At 39.1% G+C, this 13992-nt stretch overlaps 1 protein-coding gene across 1 annotated transcript in view; it reads left to right on the top strand.

Moving 5' to 3' along the window:
• Nucleotides 1-13992, top strand: part of LTBP1 (latent transforming growth factor beta binding protein 1) — a gene marked incomplete at its 5' end in the record, with an annotated part of 173896 nt that overhangs the window by 79273 nt on the left and 80631 nt on the right. Inside the window, 3 exons of the mRNA XM_008581059.1 lie at nucleotides 755-877; nucleotides 4873-4995; nucleotides 9872-9997. Of these exons, the coding sequence (XP_008579281.1) occupies nucleotides 755-877; nucleotides 4873-4995; nucleotides 9872-9997 (372 nt within the window). The remainder of the gene's footprint in view (nucleotides 1-754; nucleotides 878-4872; nucleotides 4996-9871; nucleotides 9998-13992) is intronic.

Raw genomic sequence — 13992 nt, 5'->3', positions numbered from 1 at the left:
ATGTGATACTTGTATGTGTGGGATTCTGAACTCTGAATTGTGGTTACAGATGATCTCTAAGCCGAGGATGTGTGTGTCAAGGAAGAGAGATTCGGTGACAGTGTAGATATCAAATAGCTGAGAGAAGGGGAAGGGGCATTAGATTTGGCCAGAAAATCATTGTTGTTGTTGAGAGAGAGAAGCAAGGAGAAAGAATATGGAAGCCCAACTGCTTGGGGGCTGAAGGGTAAATTAGTGAAAAAGAAATGAGGACATATGTGCAGTGACACTTTAGATCAAGGATTGGCAAATGTTTTCTGTAAAGCGCTAGATAGTAAATGAATAAGTGGTGCTGTTTTTCAATAAAACTTTATTTATAGTAATAGGCGGTAGGCTGAATTTGGCCTATGGGCTGAAGTTTGCTGACTCTTGCCTTAGTCTGTTACATGTTTAAGTGCTTTTAAACTCAGAGTGTTATAGTTGGATCTATAAAAGAAATCTTGGAAGCTTTGGTGAGATTTACAGATTATAGCAAAATACTTGTCACCTATCAGTGAACAGTGGGATTAATATATACAGAATCCTAGCTCATTGTTTAAATTTTTAAGTTCATCTGGATTTTCCCTACTGGGGAATTATGGACCTTTTAATAGAGATCTGTTTAAGTCACAAAATGAAGACTCATGTAAGTTACGAACCAGATAGTTTATAGATCTCTTTTATGTGAATGATTGAAAGTATTTTTTGAAGCACCGCTTCTCTCTCTTGCTCATAGATGTTGATGAATGCCAGCACCGTCACCTCTGCAGTCACGGGCAGTGCAGGAACACAGAGGGCTCCTTCCAGTGTGTGTGTGACCAGGGCTACAGAGCATCTGCGCTGGGAGACCACTGTGAAGGTGAGAATTGCTCCTCATTTCAGAATCATAAAATGCCAGAATCAGAGGGAAATATGGACATCATCTCAGCCTCTGTCCTTGAGCCCAATCTTTTGACCTCACAATTGAAGATGTTAGTACCTGCGAAGCATTTTTCCCGTGGTCACACAAATAGTGCAAAGAAGGGAGTCAAATCCAGGTTTTCTTTGCAAGGCTCAGTGCTCTCTTGTAGAATTGTGCCAGCTAAAGCTGTCAAGAATCAGTTTCACTTGACCAGTTACAGATGGTTTATCCTGGGTGCATAGTTCTGAACTATAACACCTTATTTATGTAGGAGCAACTTCCAGATGTTCCAAATAAGTAAATACAACTCCATTTCCAGATAACTGGAAGGTTTTTAAGAGCCAAATTTTAATTCAGTTATGAGCTTTTTGCATAAAACGTTTCTAAAAGATATCCCTCTCTGCAGAGTTCAGGCTGCTGAACCAGTCCTGTGTACAGAGAGGGGAATATCTTCTCCCAGCATGCTTCTCTCCCTCCTTTACCACCAGCCTGTCACTTGTGAACTTTGTGTGTGTTTGGTGTTCACCCACACAGGTTTTTTTTTTGCCAGCTCAACTGCTGCTTTACTACATCTAGAGTCTCTCAGTTGTGAAACCAGTAACGTGAGTGTGGCAAGGTTGTTTCCCTTGTGCAGAGTCAGAGTTTTTGAGTGAGAGTCTGAACCCCACCTTTGAGAGAAGTGGATGAGCTTTTTAGTGAATGGCTTGGGGCACACGTTTCAACGGCCCCAGATCATTTTTCATTCTCAGTCCACTTGGTTGGGAAAGATCCATTGTAGTTTATAGCATTCTGCATTTCTGACCAGAGAACTGGGCATAAGCAGTCACAAAGTGGCTCAGTCCCCATACCTTCCTGCCTTCCAGAGGGCAGTTTTGAAAGTTTGAAGCTGAAACATGGTGTTTGGAGAACTCTGTAACATATGGTTTAATGTTAATGATTCCACATAGTGGCATGCCAAGGTGGGAGGAGCAGTTTGTATTGGGCGGAGCCAGTCATGGAGGAATCTATTCTAGAACTAAGGTGCTGAAAACCTAAACTGACTGTCAGCATCTTGTCTGCCCTGCTTCTTGCCAAGCCAAGAGGGTAACCAGTCCATTTATCAAGTCTTGGGTAACCAATACGCATCAGAGGGCGTGCTTCTGTATTTTAGCTGTTCTGGTGGGATCGTAACAGAAGTCCCAAGTTTTTATTCTAAAAACATACATTGCATGAAAAGCCAAACAAAAACTTCTTCTTCTTTACTAATATATATTTTTATAAGATACAACTGTGTTCCATAAGAAAACTTCTTGTGGAATGCATAGTCAGACTCTTTTCTTTTAAAGTCAAGGCTAATTTCCCTCGTGTCCTGGGTTAAAAGTAGGACTGAAGTCGATCCAACTAATTCAGAGCTTCCTTTGAAACTATATTAGCACTTCAGCCTGCTAATTCACAACTAGTGCTGTTTCCAACCCTCCCAGTGGTGTTCAGCTGTAATTAACCGAGCTGTGACTGTTCACATGCCTCTCACAGCTGTGGGAGGAAGAGCCATCCTTCTTGTTGGCTTTTATATTTACATGTGTAATTTTCCTCTAATAACTCTGGCAAAGACCTTGTTTTCTTACAGTATTATCCTGTAATCCTGCTGGCCTCCTCTTAGAGTCAGTATCCCAAGTGTCATGCTCATTTCTGTGCGCTACTTATTCCCGCATGCTCGGTTGTCACTCAACCTGCGATGATGGGTGACCTCAGTTGTCCTGGTTTTTAGAGGTCTCAGGCATGTCAGCCTTCAAAGTCTCTGCCTCTGACTTTTTCTCCTTTCAGGCACAATCTTGAATACTGCGTCTACCTTAATGTTTCCCCAGCCCCTCACTGAGGTCGTCGCTTCCTGCAAGTCCCTTGCAAAGCTTGACAAAATGACTCATTACTTACTCCATCTTCCTGTAGCCCTTCATCCTTGGCTATTTCTTTGTGGACAAAATCAAAAACAATGGGGAGAAGTGATAGCATTTCTTCTCTTCTGGTTTTTCTTTCCAAGTCAGAGTCATTCATTCATTCACTTTTGTATTCATTCAACAAATATTTATTTAGTACCAAATTTGTGCCAGGCGCCGTTCTAGGCACAGGACATACAACAGTAAACCAAACAAGCAGACATCCCTGCCCTCATGAAGCTGACAGTCTAGTGAGGGAGATAAAAATAAACATGAATAAAGTTTCTATAAACATAATAGCAAAAATAGCAACCCAAATTTTCATTTAAAGGCGAATGGGTAAACACATTGTGGTGTATTCATGCAATGGAATACTACTCAGCAATAAAGAGGATAGAACTATCGATACACACAACAACTTAGATGAATCTCAAAAATGTTATGCTGAGCAGAAGAAGCTAAACACAGAGGGGACACAAGAGAACCTGTTGGGGTGATTGAAATGCCAATACCTTGACTGTGATGGTCAAGATTCATTGAACTGGGCTCTTAAAATAGCTGCATTTATTGTATGTCACTTATACTTCAGCGAGGTTGGAAAAATACATTTTAAAAAAGTGATAACCCACTTTAGTTGAGGCAAAGTCACATCAGCTATGTTTTATGTTTCAGGGTCAGTATTCAGAAACATTTTAAATTTTATTTTGAGAGAATGAAATCATAAGGCACTCTCTTTCTCTTTAGTTTGCCTGTGAGTGGTACAGAAACTAGTTAATTGGTTGAGTTGGGCTCTATGAGGCAGATTTAATTCAGTGTCACCATACGTAAAACAGACAGCGGGAAGTAGACTGCTGCGGTCTCCATATTCAGTTCTGCCTGGAACCTCTCATGTATTTTAGCAACAATCATGATTATTTGCAAGCGATGCCAGAAAATGCTAAATTCTGAGAAAAGAAAGTTTTGTTCCTTAGCTTCCTTCAGTGCTAATTATTTAAATCCTGCACAGACACAGCAGAAGAAGGACTCATGGAGTGTGTTAGGACTAATGAGCTCTGACTTGGAGTAAATGTGGTGAAAAACAGCCCTGAGAAAGATCTACCCCCACGTTCATTCAGCAAAGGGGTCATTAATTGTCTCACATGCTCACAGTCAAAGCTCGTTGTTGGTTACATACCCCACTTTTAGTTGCATGTATGCTATAAATACATACATTTTTAAAAAGCCAGCCAACATCAAACCTGTTTGTGATAGCTGCTGAGTAGGTGACTTCAGCTAGGCTTGTGATCTTGCTGGTTCCCCTTCCTGCCAAAAGCCCCTCCTCACCTTCTCTTCCATATTCCACCCTGCTGTCAAGACTCCAAGCAAGTTCTTGCTGTTACATGAAACCTTTTTTTGACCTTTAGGATATCATTTCTCTAAAGTCATATGCCCCTCAAAGTGGGTACTATTCTTTTGTCCAATAATTATACTTTGTGACAATTCTTATGTTAAATTGTTTTTGACTTATAAAGCAGTTTAGTATTTTATGTGTTCATTTTTATTAATACAATCCAATTTGCTTCTTTTTCACAGACATTTCTCTTTGGGGATAGGGACCATGCCAAATGCTTTTAAATTTATTTTTAAAGTAAAATATTTTAAATAATTTATAATGCATAATGCAGGATCTTGTATAAGAAGATCAAGTATGTTAAGTATGCTCAAGATATAGTTAACAATAGGTAATTGAAATTTTTTTATCCTCTGTCATCACCAAGAACATAACCAAGTATTGTTTGCTACAGAATTTTGACTTTTCCTCTTCCTATTAATTTCATTTGATGTTTAAAACTTCTGTTTATTATTCAAAACTAAAATCCTTTCAAAGTGTTTTATTTTTTCATATGATAAAAGTTAAAAAGCTGCCATCCATTTAAAATCATGCGTTGTAAATGATATAATATAAATTTATGGGATTTTTGTATGTAAAGATAAGAAAAAGTATCTAAGTTCCTTATATGTAGTTTTGTAGTCTTCTAAAATTTTCAAATTGGTTTGTAGATATCAATGAATGTTTGGAGGACAACAGTGTTTGCCAGGGAGGAGACTGCATTAATACTGAAGGCTCATATGATTGTACTTGTCCAGATGGATTCCAGCTAAATGACAATAAAGGATGTCAAGGTACTTCTCTCTCTCTCTTTTTTTCATTCATTATTTGCAAAGTCCATCAATTCTGTGAGGCTTCTTGATAACAGTCTGTGGTTTTACTATGTGCTTTATATATAAATAATCTATACCAATTTGTATTATTAAAATATCTTTCTTGGGTCTGTCACAAGTACAGGAAGGTCTTGCTTTGTGCAGCACCTTGTTAACAGAAACTCATGCATGTCAGAACCGTGTCCTCGCTTTGCATGGTTCTATGGTAGCTCAGATCACCTGTACTTTGATGTTCCTTCCATGGGCAAACCTTGGAACTTCTAGCTTTTTAATGCCCTTCATGGGCATATTTCATTTCGTCCCATAGGTGATATTTATCTGTTCTTTACCTGATCCCTGTTTTTATCTAGTATCCACCATTGCTGCCCCCCAAAAAAGCCTTGCTTATAATTTGGTCAAAATTACGGACAGGATTTTTAGTTTTTTATAGTGCTATCACATTGATCCTCCCAAACAACAGTAGAATGGATACAGGGTACTAATAAGAACATAGCAACGCAAAACAGGTACTAAAAAGAAAATCACAACAACAGCTTTAATTGAACACCTGCTATGTGCTAAGTACTATAGGTACCTCTTTTAATTCTTACGACAGTTTAAGAAGTAGCTTTTCCTATATCTATTTTGTGCATACGTAAGAAGTTAATTAGCATGCTCCTCTCTAATGAATGGTGGAGTTGAGATGTGAACCCATACCAATTACTGATACATTTATAGCTAATATAAAGAAGACAGTGAAATTAAGTGAATTTTCTCCCACGCTAATACATTGAGCCATTTTGACACCATGACTAAAAAATCAGATTGCCTAGATCCTGTGCCCCAACATTTTTAGCTATACCTGACTGCCCCACAAGTTTTTCTATATTTATTAGTCTTAATAAATCTATGCCTACATTTTCCATTGAAAATTCACATTTATATTTACCTTTACATCTATTTGTTTCTGATACTTGGATAAATATTATTTTTTCTTATTGTCCCTCTGCCACTATGGACCTATGTAGTGTATCCCAAAGTACAAACAAATAGAAGACTGTTGGAGTTATTCTTTATCCATGGCTGCTGAACATGTATGACTTTTTTATTCTGGATTGCCATAAACTATATGTCCTCTCGCATATCCTGGATAACAGTATTCTTGGAGGAGAGGATGATGTCTACTCTCTAAAATATGGTACTGAAATAATAATATACCCTATATCCATATTGCTATCTATGCTCAGCCATGTGTTACAGAGCTACAGAAGACATGAACCTTTTGCTTCAATGTCTTTTTTTTTTTTTTTTTTTTTCCTTTTTGTCTTTTTTCATGTCCGGCAACGGATCGCAACCCTCAGTGTCGCGCCCATACCGGACCGGGACCGGCAATGGGATTGCAACCCTCGGTGTTGTGCCCGCACCCCGCCCAGCCAGTGAGTGGGAACCGGTCTGTATGTGGGATCTGAACCCTCGGCGGGAGCACCGCTGCGCTTCCAAGCGGCGCACTGTAGCAGTGCACCACCAGGCCGGCCCTTCAATGTCTTTTGAGATGAATTCTCTTCCTGATCCCAAGATTTAAATATCCTGCAATGTACCTCATTTGATATTACATATATATTTGCCATCATGACACAGTAAAGTGAATTTAAATTTGTCAATTGTCCCAATGCAGAAATTAAAGGTGCTTGGATTTAATGCAGTAAAGAAGGAACATTTGAATTACAAATTTGTGTGAGACTATCTCCATTTTGGGACTTTTACATTTTAACAAAATGAATCTTGATTTATATAAAAATGCCAAGAGGTGCAAATGAAACAAAACAGAACAAAAAATCCTGTTTTTATGATAGGATTTTTGGCTTAAAAGCAATATTTGTTTCCTAATCCCTCTCTTGTCTCACAATTTCTTTTGGCTAAATAGAGGTAAAAATCAAGTCTTAGTATAAATGGACCAAGATTTATGCAACTTCTTGAATTAAATCACACAAAACTAATTTAGTCATATGATTGATTCATTAATTGCATTACTGTATTCTCTGAATACATTACATTTGTGTTTGTAGTTTTATCTCAGCTTTCAAATATGTGACTGCTACAAACATGCGATTTTATTGATTATTAATCATTATTAAATGAACATCATTCCCTGTCACATTTATTTTTGTTTTCCAGAATAAATTAATATGTCTGTTTGGGAAATATAAGTTCAAAGAAATGAAAAGGATTTCTGAAGCAGATCCTAGTACTGTTTTAAGAATAATATCTTCAGATATTTCCCATCACTTACCGTCTCCTCAAAGAGGCTGTTTTTACTTTAAACCTTACCTAATATTCCGAAGATAGTTCCATATTCAGTAAAGTATTTTCAATTGGAAGTGTGTTTAAGATCCTCTTCCCCCCTGCAAAACTAATGATGATATACAGACAGTATGGAAATTCTATGTTAATAGTCTCTTTAGGAATGTGTCAGGATGCATTTGAGATTCAGAACACATTTGAGTTTCACATTTTGAATTACACATGCCAAATTATGAATTTCTGTGGAATCATGGACCCATGAAAGAAACCCAACTTAAATATAGTCTGGCTTTCAGCTCTGAGTGACTAGCAGCATAGTTTAGAAATGCCTCAGTAAGTACAACCCAAATTGAATGCATATGTTTCTCTAGTTCCAGATATTCATGTTGTTTTTTTTTTCTTAGCAGTTTCCTGGAAAAAAGTCTGGGAATTTGTCTTCGATTCCTGTCATCAAACTTTTTAGACACTTATTTGTGAATCAAAGACTTCTTTTGAAGCGAGAACTTTGTGTATGTTATTCTCTGTGCGAAGTTGTAAAGCAGGTAGCTTTTAGAGGGCCACACTGAGGCAGAGGGTAAAGTACGAAAGAGGTCTCAGGTAGCCACTAGGGTTTGACAAGATGGATATGGGTCTTGGGCTTCATCCCCAGGCCAGTGGAATTCTATGGCACCTTTTTGCCAGATAGAGGTAACTCTGAGCAGCAGATGGGAAGGAAAGAATGGAACCAAAGGCTAAGAGGAGGTCAAAATTCAAAAAAGATTGCCAGTCTGAAGTTACTATTGGTAGGTACAGAACAAACAAAGAAGATATCAGAGATTTTATAAAAGATGTGAAGAATTTTGCAGAGTTAAATCATATTGAGAAAGACAAGTAGAAAATGATTTATCTTTTTGAAAATTAGTGACAGTAACAAGAAAGGGAGGATTGTTAAGAAATGTGAGTAATTCCTGCTTGGTTTCTTATTTTGATTGAGTAGTGGATAGGCCAAATAGTCTGAATTATATGGCAGATGGAAGAGTAAAGAGTTCAGGATTACTAAAGAGAGGCGGATAAACCAATAATTGCCAGAATTTCCATTGCACAATGAGATCAACAGGGCAAAAAGAAGAGCCCCAGGAGATCCGGATGCAGGGAAAGGGGTGACTTTATTGAGAAGGAGAACCACAGAGTTGGTGGCTAAGCATGTTCTAGAAGTCACTAGGAAGAATGCATGATCTGTATCTTTTCTTTGTTCCCATGAAGCTTTGCAGTTTTTCACATGGGTGAAACTGTCTAGGAGACATCGGGATGGAAAATGGCCTTAGTGGAGCTACCACCCAGATGGTGCTGAGGTCATATGGTCATTTTTATGACTCCAGTGAATTAAGAGAACTATAACCAATTACTGTTCAGTTAATAAAGAATGAACATAACTAAGAAATGTGGTGGTGGACAAACATTCATAAGACATTATCAATGTACAGTAGTAGGAGTTAGGAACTTGGAGCTAAAATATGCAGTTCTGCTCAAGGAGCTGTCAGTATAATGAGGGACACAGATGAGTTAACCAACAATTAAAACGCAGTGTAAACAGGCAGCTGCATGGAACTGTACCACTGTGAACAGGTGAACCACCCTGCAGGTTCCTTACGTTGCTGTCTTGGGCACTGTTAGCCAACATAATTACAACTGGTTTGAAAGAACATTTCACTTACACTAAACACTCCAGGTGTTATCGGTGTTTAGGAGTGGCTCATGACCCTGGCCATGGGGAGCATAATTATTCATGCTGAGGACAAGCAGAGGATAAAACAGTCACTGCAAGTGTAACTGCAGTATGGTCCATTCACGAATCTTTGTAACAGTAGCTGCACTTTTTGATGCTCCGTTGTGGGTCAGGCCTTGCGCTCAGCACTTTACCCGCATTCACTAATTTCATCCTCACCACACTGTGCAGATAATGAGAACTTCCCTGATCTTAGAGGCCTTTTCTTGTGTTTCATTCCTATTACCAGTGTTCAATGAAATATAGATTGGAGGCTATTTCATTTATATATTCAGCAGACATTTGTGATGTGCCATCTTTGAGCCAAACACTATAAATAAGACATGTCCAGCCTGGACCGTAAGAAGCCCATATCCTAGGGCGGATGGGCAGGGACATGGTAATGCGCTGCAGACTCCAGCAGAGTCGTGCACACAGCAATGGGAGAGGACAGAGGGACACAGCATTCTCACTGATGAAGAATATTTCTTGGAGTTGTTTGTTCTATTAGAGTGTTCCTCAAGCCTCTAATATGTCTAAAATCAGGGTAGCTTTGGGTTGAACCTATGAAATTGCTATTTTTGTAGGTCGAAAATGGTTGAACATTGACTGTTTCATACGAGTCATCCTTAATAGTTTCTTTCTCACCAGTAGTCAACTTATCCTGCGGTCTGTTACACAGAATATGGTGGAGTTGTGCCACAAAATAAATGTCCAGCCATTTTGTAATAGATTTTCCTTACCGTACGTCTGATGTCATATGAAAACAAAACAGATTTTTCAAAGTATTTGAAACTCTCTTTTAAATTACAGATGTTAATGAATGTGAACAGCCAGGGCTCTGTGGGCCTCATGGGGAGTGTCTAAACACAGACGGTTCTTTTCACTGTGTCTGCGAACAGGGTTTCTCGATCTCTGCAGATGGCCATACATGTGAAGGTAAGATAAGCCATAAGAAATGATACAGTTATTGTGAAAAAGCAGAGAGGAGATTGCTTTCTGTTTAAACAGGCAAAGACTGTAAGACATTAAGAGATACTCATAATTCAAGGCCGTCTAGCATATATAAATCAAGGTGACAGGTACTTGAAAGCAGAGCTCAGGGGTGGCTGGAATTTACAAATGGGATAACCCAAGGTTATGTTGGTGAAAACACTCACAGATGGTTCCGCTACTGGTACTGAGTTAAGGAATCAAAATGTGCAGGGGCTGACAATTTTAGGTGCCTGTAGGAGACCTACAGGAAAACTGTGGCGTGTCAATCATCTTGATCATTCTATTTATAAAAAATAATGTCTTGCTTGATTTCTCTGTAACATTGTTAACAGATTTTCTATAATTATTTGTCAAATATCCTTCCCTCTAAGCCAGTATATTTTCTTACCTGTCAGTATTTAGTATCCCCCCAAAGCTAATTAAGTTCTAAGATGTTAAGATAATATTATTGGCTTCCTGTTTGCAACCTCTATATGTTTGCAAGGATACAGCATTGGTTATTATTATAAGACTTGTATTCTCAATGACTTATTATAATCAGATAAATTGATGAATAATTCATTTGAACCTTTTAAAAAATAAACTGAGATTCCCATAATTATAATGTCAGTCCATCTCTTTCAGAATCTATGTTATCGAAACACGGCTATATTTTAAGGGAGTAAATTGCAAAAATTCTGTTCTGGGCCTAAGATGGTACCCAGATTCTTTTCTCTAAAAGATAGTGTAACAGGAAGTGTCAGCTCTCCTTGCTAGTACCATACCACAATGAAACTAAGCCCAGGACCAGCAACCAGGTTCATCTGAAACTAATTATTCTACTGGAGGAATAAACTGATTTTATAAAAAGCAGGAGATTGTTGAAATTGCTCTCCTGCTGAGCAGAGTAAGCATGGATGCCAGATTTGGCTACAAGTGGAAGAGAGAGAATGCAGGGTGGCGTTAGAGCCGAGAGGTTGAGGGTTTTGGAAGGGGTCAGAAGTTGGGAAACAGAGAAAAGCATCATCATAATGTGATGAGAGATTTACAACAAATCGATGCTTCAGTTGTTATGTGTTGAGATTTATATGTTAATTTTATAGAGTTTTGAGCACAGACACTGCATGAAGCATACGTTCTTCCGGAGAGATTACTGTATTCCCTAGCTGAGGATAGGTTGCTAGCCCAGCGGAGTCATTGCTGAAACATTTGCGGAATCCCCGCATTCCAGAAGGGGCAGGTTAGCTTCTTCGGTTAGCTCTCAATCACGGATGGCAAAGGCTTCCTTCACTGGAAAATGCTCCAAGTTGTAACTGCTGACGGTTGCGCCATGCCAAACTATGTTTGGGAAAAACATGTCACCTCAAATGCTCACTAGTCAAAGTTCCAGAAGAATGCACCAAATATAAATATATTCACATATATTTTGTATATATTCACGTCTTTTGTATTTACTAATTTTTATTTAATTCTGTACCTTTTTAAGCACCAATTTCTATAACTCGAGAGTTACATAGTCACTCTAATTTAGTTGCAGTTCTAATTTTGTTGGTCATTTACTTGGCAAAGACTTGAATTTAAAAATGTGTTTTTAGAAATCTTCTAGTGCTTTGCAAATTACTGTATTCATTGAATATACTCTCTCTGACACTTTGTCCATACTTTCTTACTCCAGAAACTGGATGATTTTCCAAGTAATAAAATATGTAATTTAGAATGTTATGCTGATATATGGTAGTGTAACTAGAAATCTCCCTAATTATTGGGCATGTTGTTCCCTTTCTAAAATAAATTCTGTAAGGATTTCATTTTTTATGGGCTTAATCCAATATACTAAATTGGTCCAGATTTTCTTTTGTTGGACTTAGACTGAAACTTACGGCACTGGTGCTATGTCCTGATTCTACCCCTGGCTGTGGTGTCAGACAAAGCCAGCTCATGTGATCAGGATTTAGCAATGAAGCTGATGTGTATATACTCGAATTAACATTGAGAAGTGGCTGGCACTCTTACCCATGCCTGTTCACCAACTTCCTTCTGAACTTCTGGTTAAAGCACCTGAAATCATGATGACACCACAGCTGGCATACCCTGCTCTAAGTAGGGCTAAATGAACCCCACATAGGTGAAGGAAGGAGGGCCCTGCCCTGATTTCCTGTGGCTTAGAGAGTTGTCAGCATCTATTCATAGTTACTGAACCACAATGAAGAGGCAAACACTGTAAACATGAATTATTTTAAGTAGCAAGTCAGGTTCTATAGAAATCAAAATGGCACTACTGGCTCTTTTCTTTTCCTTACCTGTATATGATACTCTGGGGGAACATACCTAGGAGCGGGAGGAGAAACACCTAGTTTCCCCTGTGAGGTAAAGAACAGTGTTATTCAAAATTCGAGTGAAGTGACACAGGTGGTGGGTGAGCAACTATTTATCATTTATTCATTCACTTGGCAAATATTTACTGAGGCACTGTTCCAATGGAAAAACACGCACAGTTCTTGTCCACATGGAGCCTACATTCCAGGAGGGGAATCAGGATAAATAATAGTACGTATAGGATACATTGTGTGTTTATATTGAAATGATACTTGTATAGCATAGTTACACTTTATGCATATAAAGAAGTTCAGGGTGCAGCGTGCCATATATAATACAGGGTACAGGTTATCTTCAGTGAATTACAGACTTAGATGTCAGAACATTGCAGGGAGCAGGACTCGTGTGGTTGACTTCCTCCTCTAGACTGGCCTTCCGTGTCCCAGGTAGAGCTCATCCCCTCCTGCTGCTGCCTGTTCACCCCTGGTCAGAGCTTTTATCTTGTGCATCAAAACAAAGGAAACATTTGAATTCTTTCATTCAGCTCACAGTTTCATATCCCATTTTACCTTATCTATGTGCTTAAAAAAATTCACAATGCTATTGCTCTTTTACATTTTCCCCTTTTTTATTGTAAAATTTTAATTCATATGAAAAACATTCATCATTGCGTTTGTAAGTGGACTCGGGGTTTGGTTTCTTCATCATCAGCAGAGCGTGTGTGAGGGAAGAAGAGCAGGGACGCTGGTGACAGTTGGATTCCTGACAGGCACCACGTCTGTGCCCTGACCCGTGGGAAGTGCCTTGTGACTTTGCATCTCTTCTTTCCTGTGCCTCCTTCCCAGCTGCCCTGGGCCAGGAGCAGTGGGGCTCTCACAGGCGTATGGCCAGGCTGAGTGAGAGCGTGTGTGACTGCATGGGGTTGGCTATGTCATGCGTCTCTAGGTCTCACTGTGCCCTCCACCCATTCACATGGTAGAAGGGCCATGTCCGTCTAACTGGCCCCAGTGGCACCCAGCATCACAGGTGGAGCACCAGTGGCTTACTTAAGGAACCTGGGCTCTTTTTCCTCTGTTGTTTACTGTGCTTGGTTAGTCGTGGCTGACCAGTCTCACAAACAATGACCTAAGTCACTCCCTACAGCTGTGTCTTTTAGAAAGCATTCTCATTCAGTGATTCATTTGATGACCATTTGCTAAGTGTCTGCTATGTGCCAGCTACTGTTCCTAGGTACTGGGGCTCTGTCAGTGAGCAACACAATGAAAAAGATCCCCATTTTTTGGAGGCAATTAACTAATAGATAAATAAACTATATGAGATGTTAGAAAGAGATAAACTCAATGAAAAGAAGAAAAAGTAGAGCAGAGGAAAGGGAATCTGAGGGTGAGAGTAAGAAGTAGGAAGCTGGCACCGTACTAACTAGGGTGCTCAGAATTGCCTATTCTGCCTCTTTCGTTAGATTTGTGAAAGAAGTATTAAAATTTTGCGAAGCCATATTAAGTGCCCCTCAGTTTAAAATTGCTCTTACACTGGCTAAACACCCATCAATAGACACAGGGGCATGAGATGGCCTGATGGGGGCCTTTAACCCTCTGCCAATGTGAGCTCTGTTGTCCAGACATGGGAATAAAAAAAATCAGAGC

The sequence above is a fragment of the Galeopterus variegatus genome, unplaced genomic scaffold (genome assembly GCF_000696425.1).
Source record: "Galeopterus variegatus unplaced genomic scaffold, G_variegatus-3.0.2 Scaffold2244, whole genome shotgun sequence".
NCBI lineage: Eukaryota > Metazoa > Chordata > Mammalia > Dermoptera > Cynocephalidae > Galeopterus > Galeopterus variegatus.
Note: the sequence above shows the minus strand (reverse complement) of the source record. Positions and strands in the feature narration are given on the sequence as shown.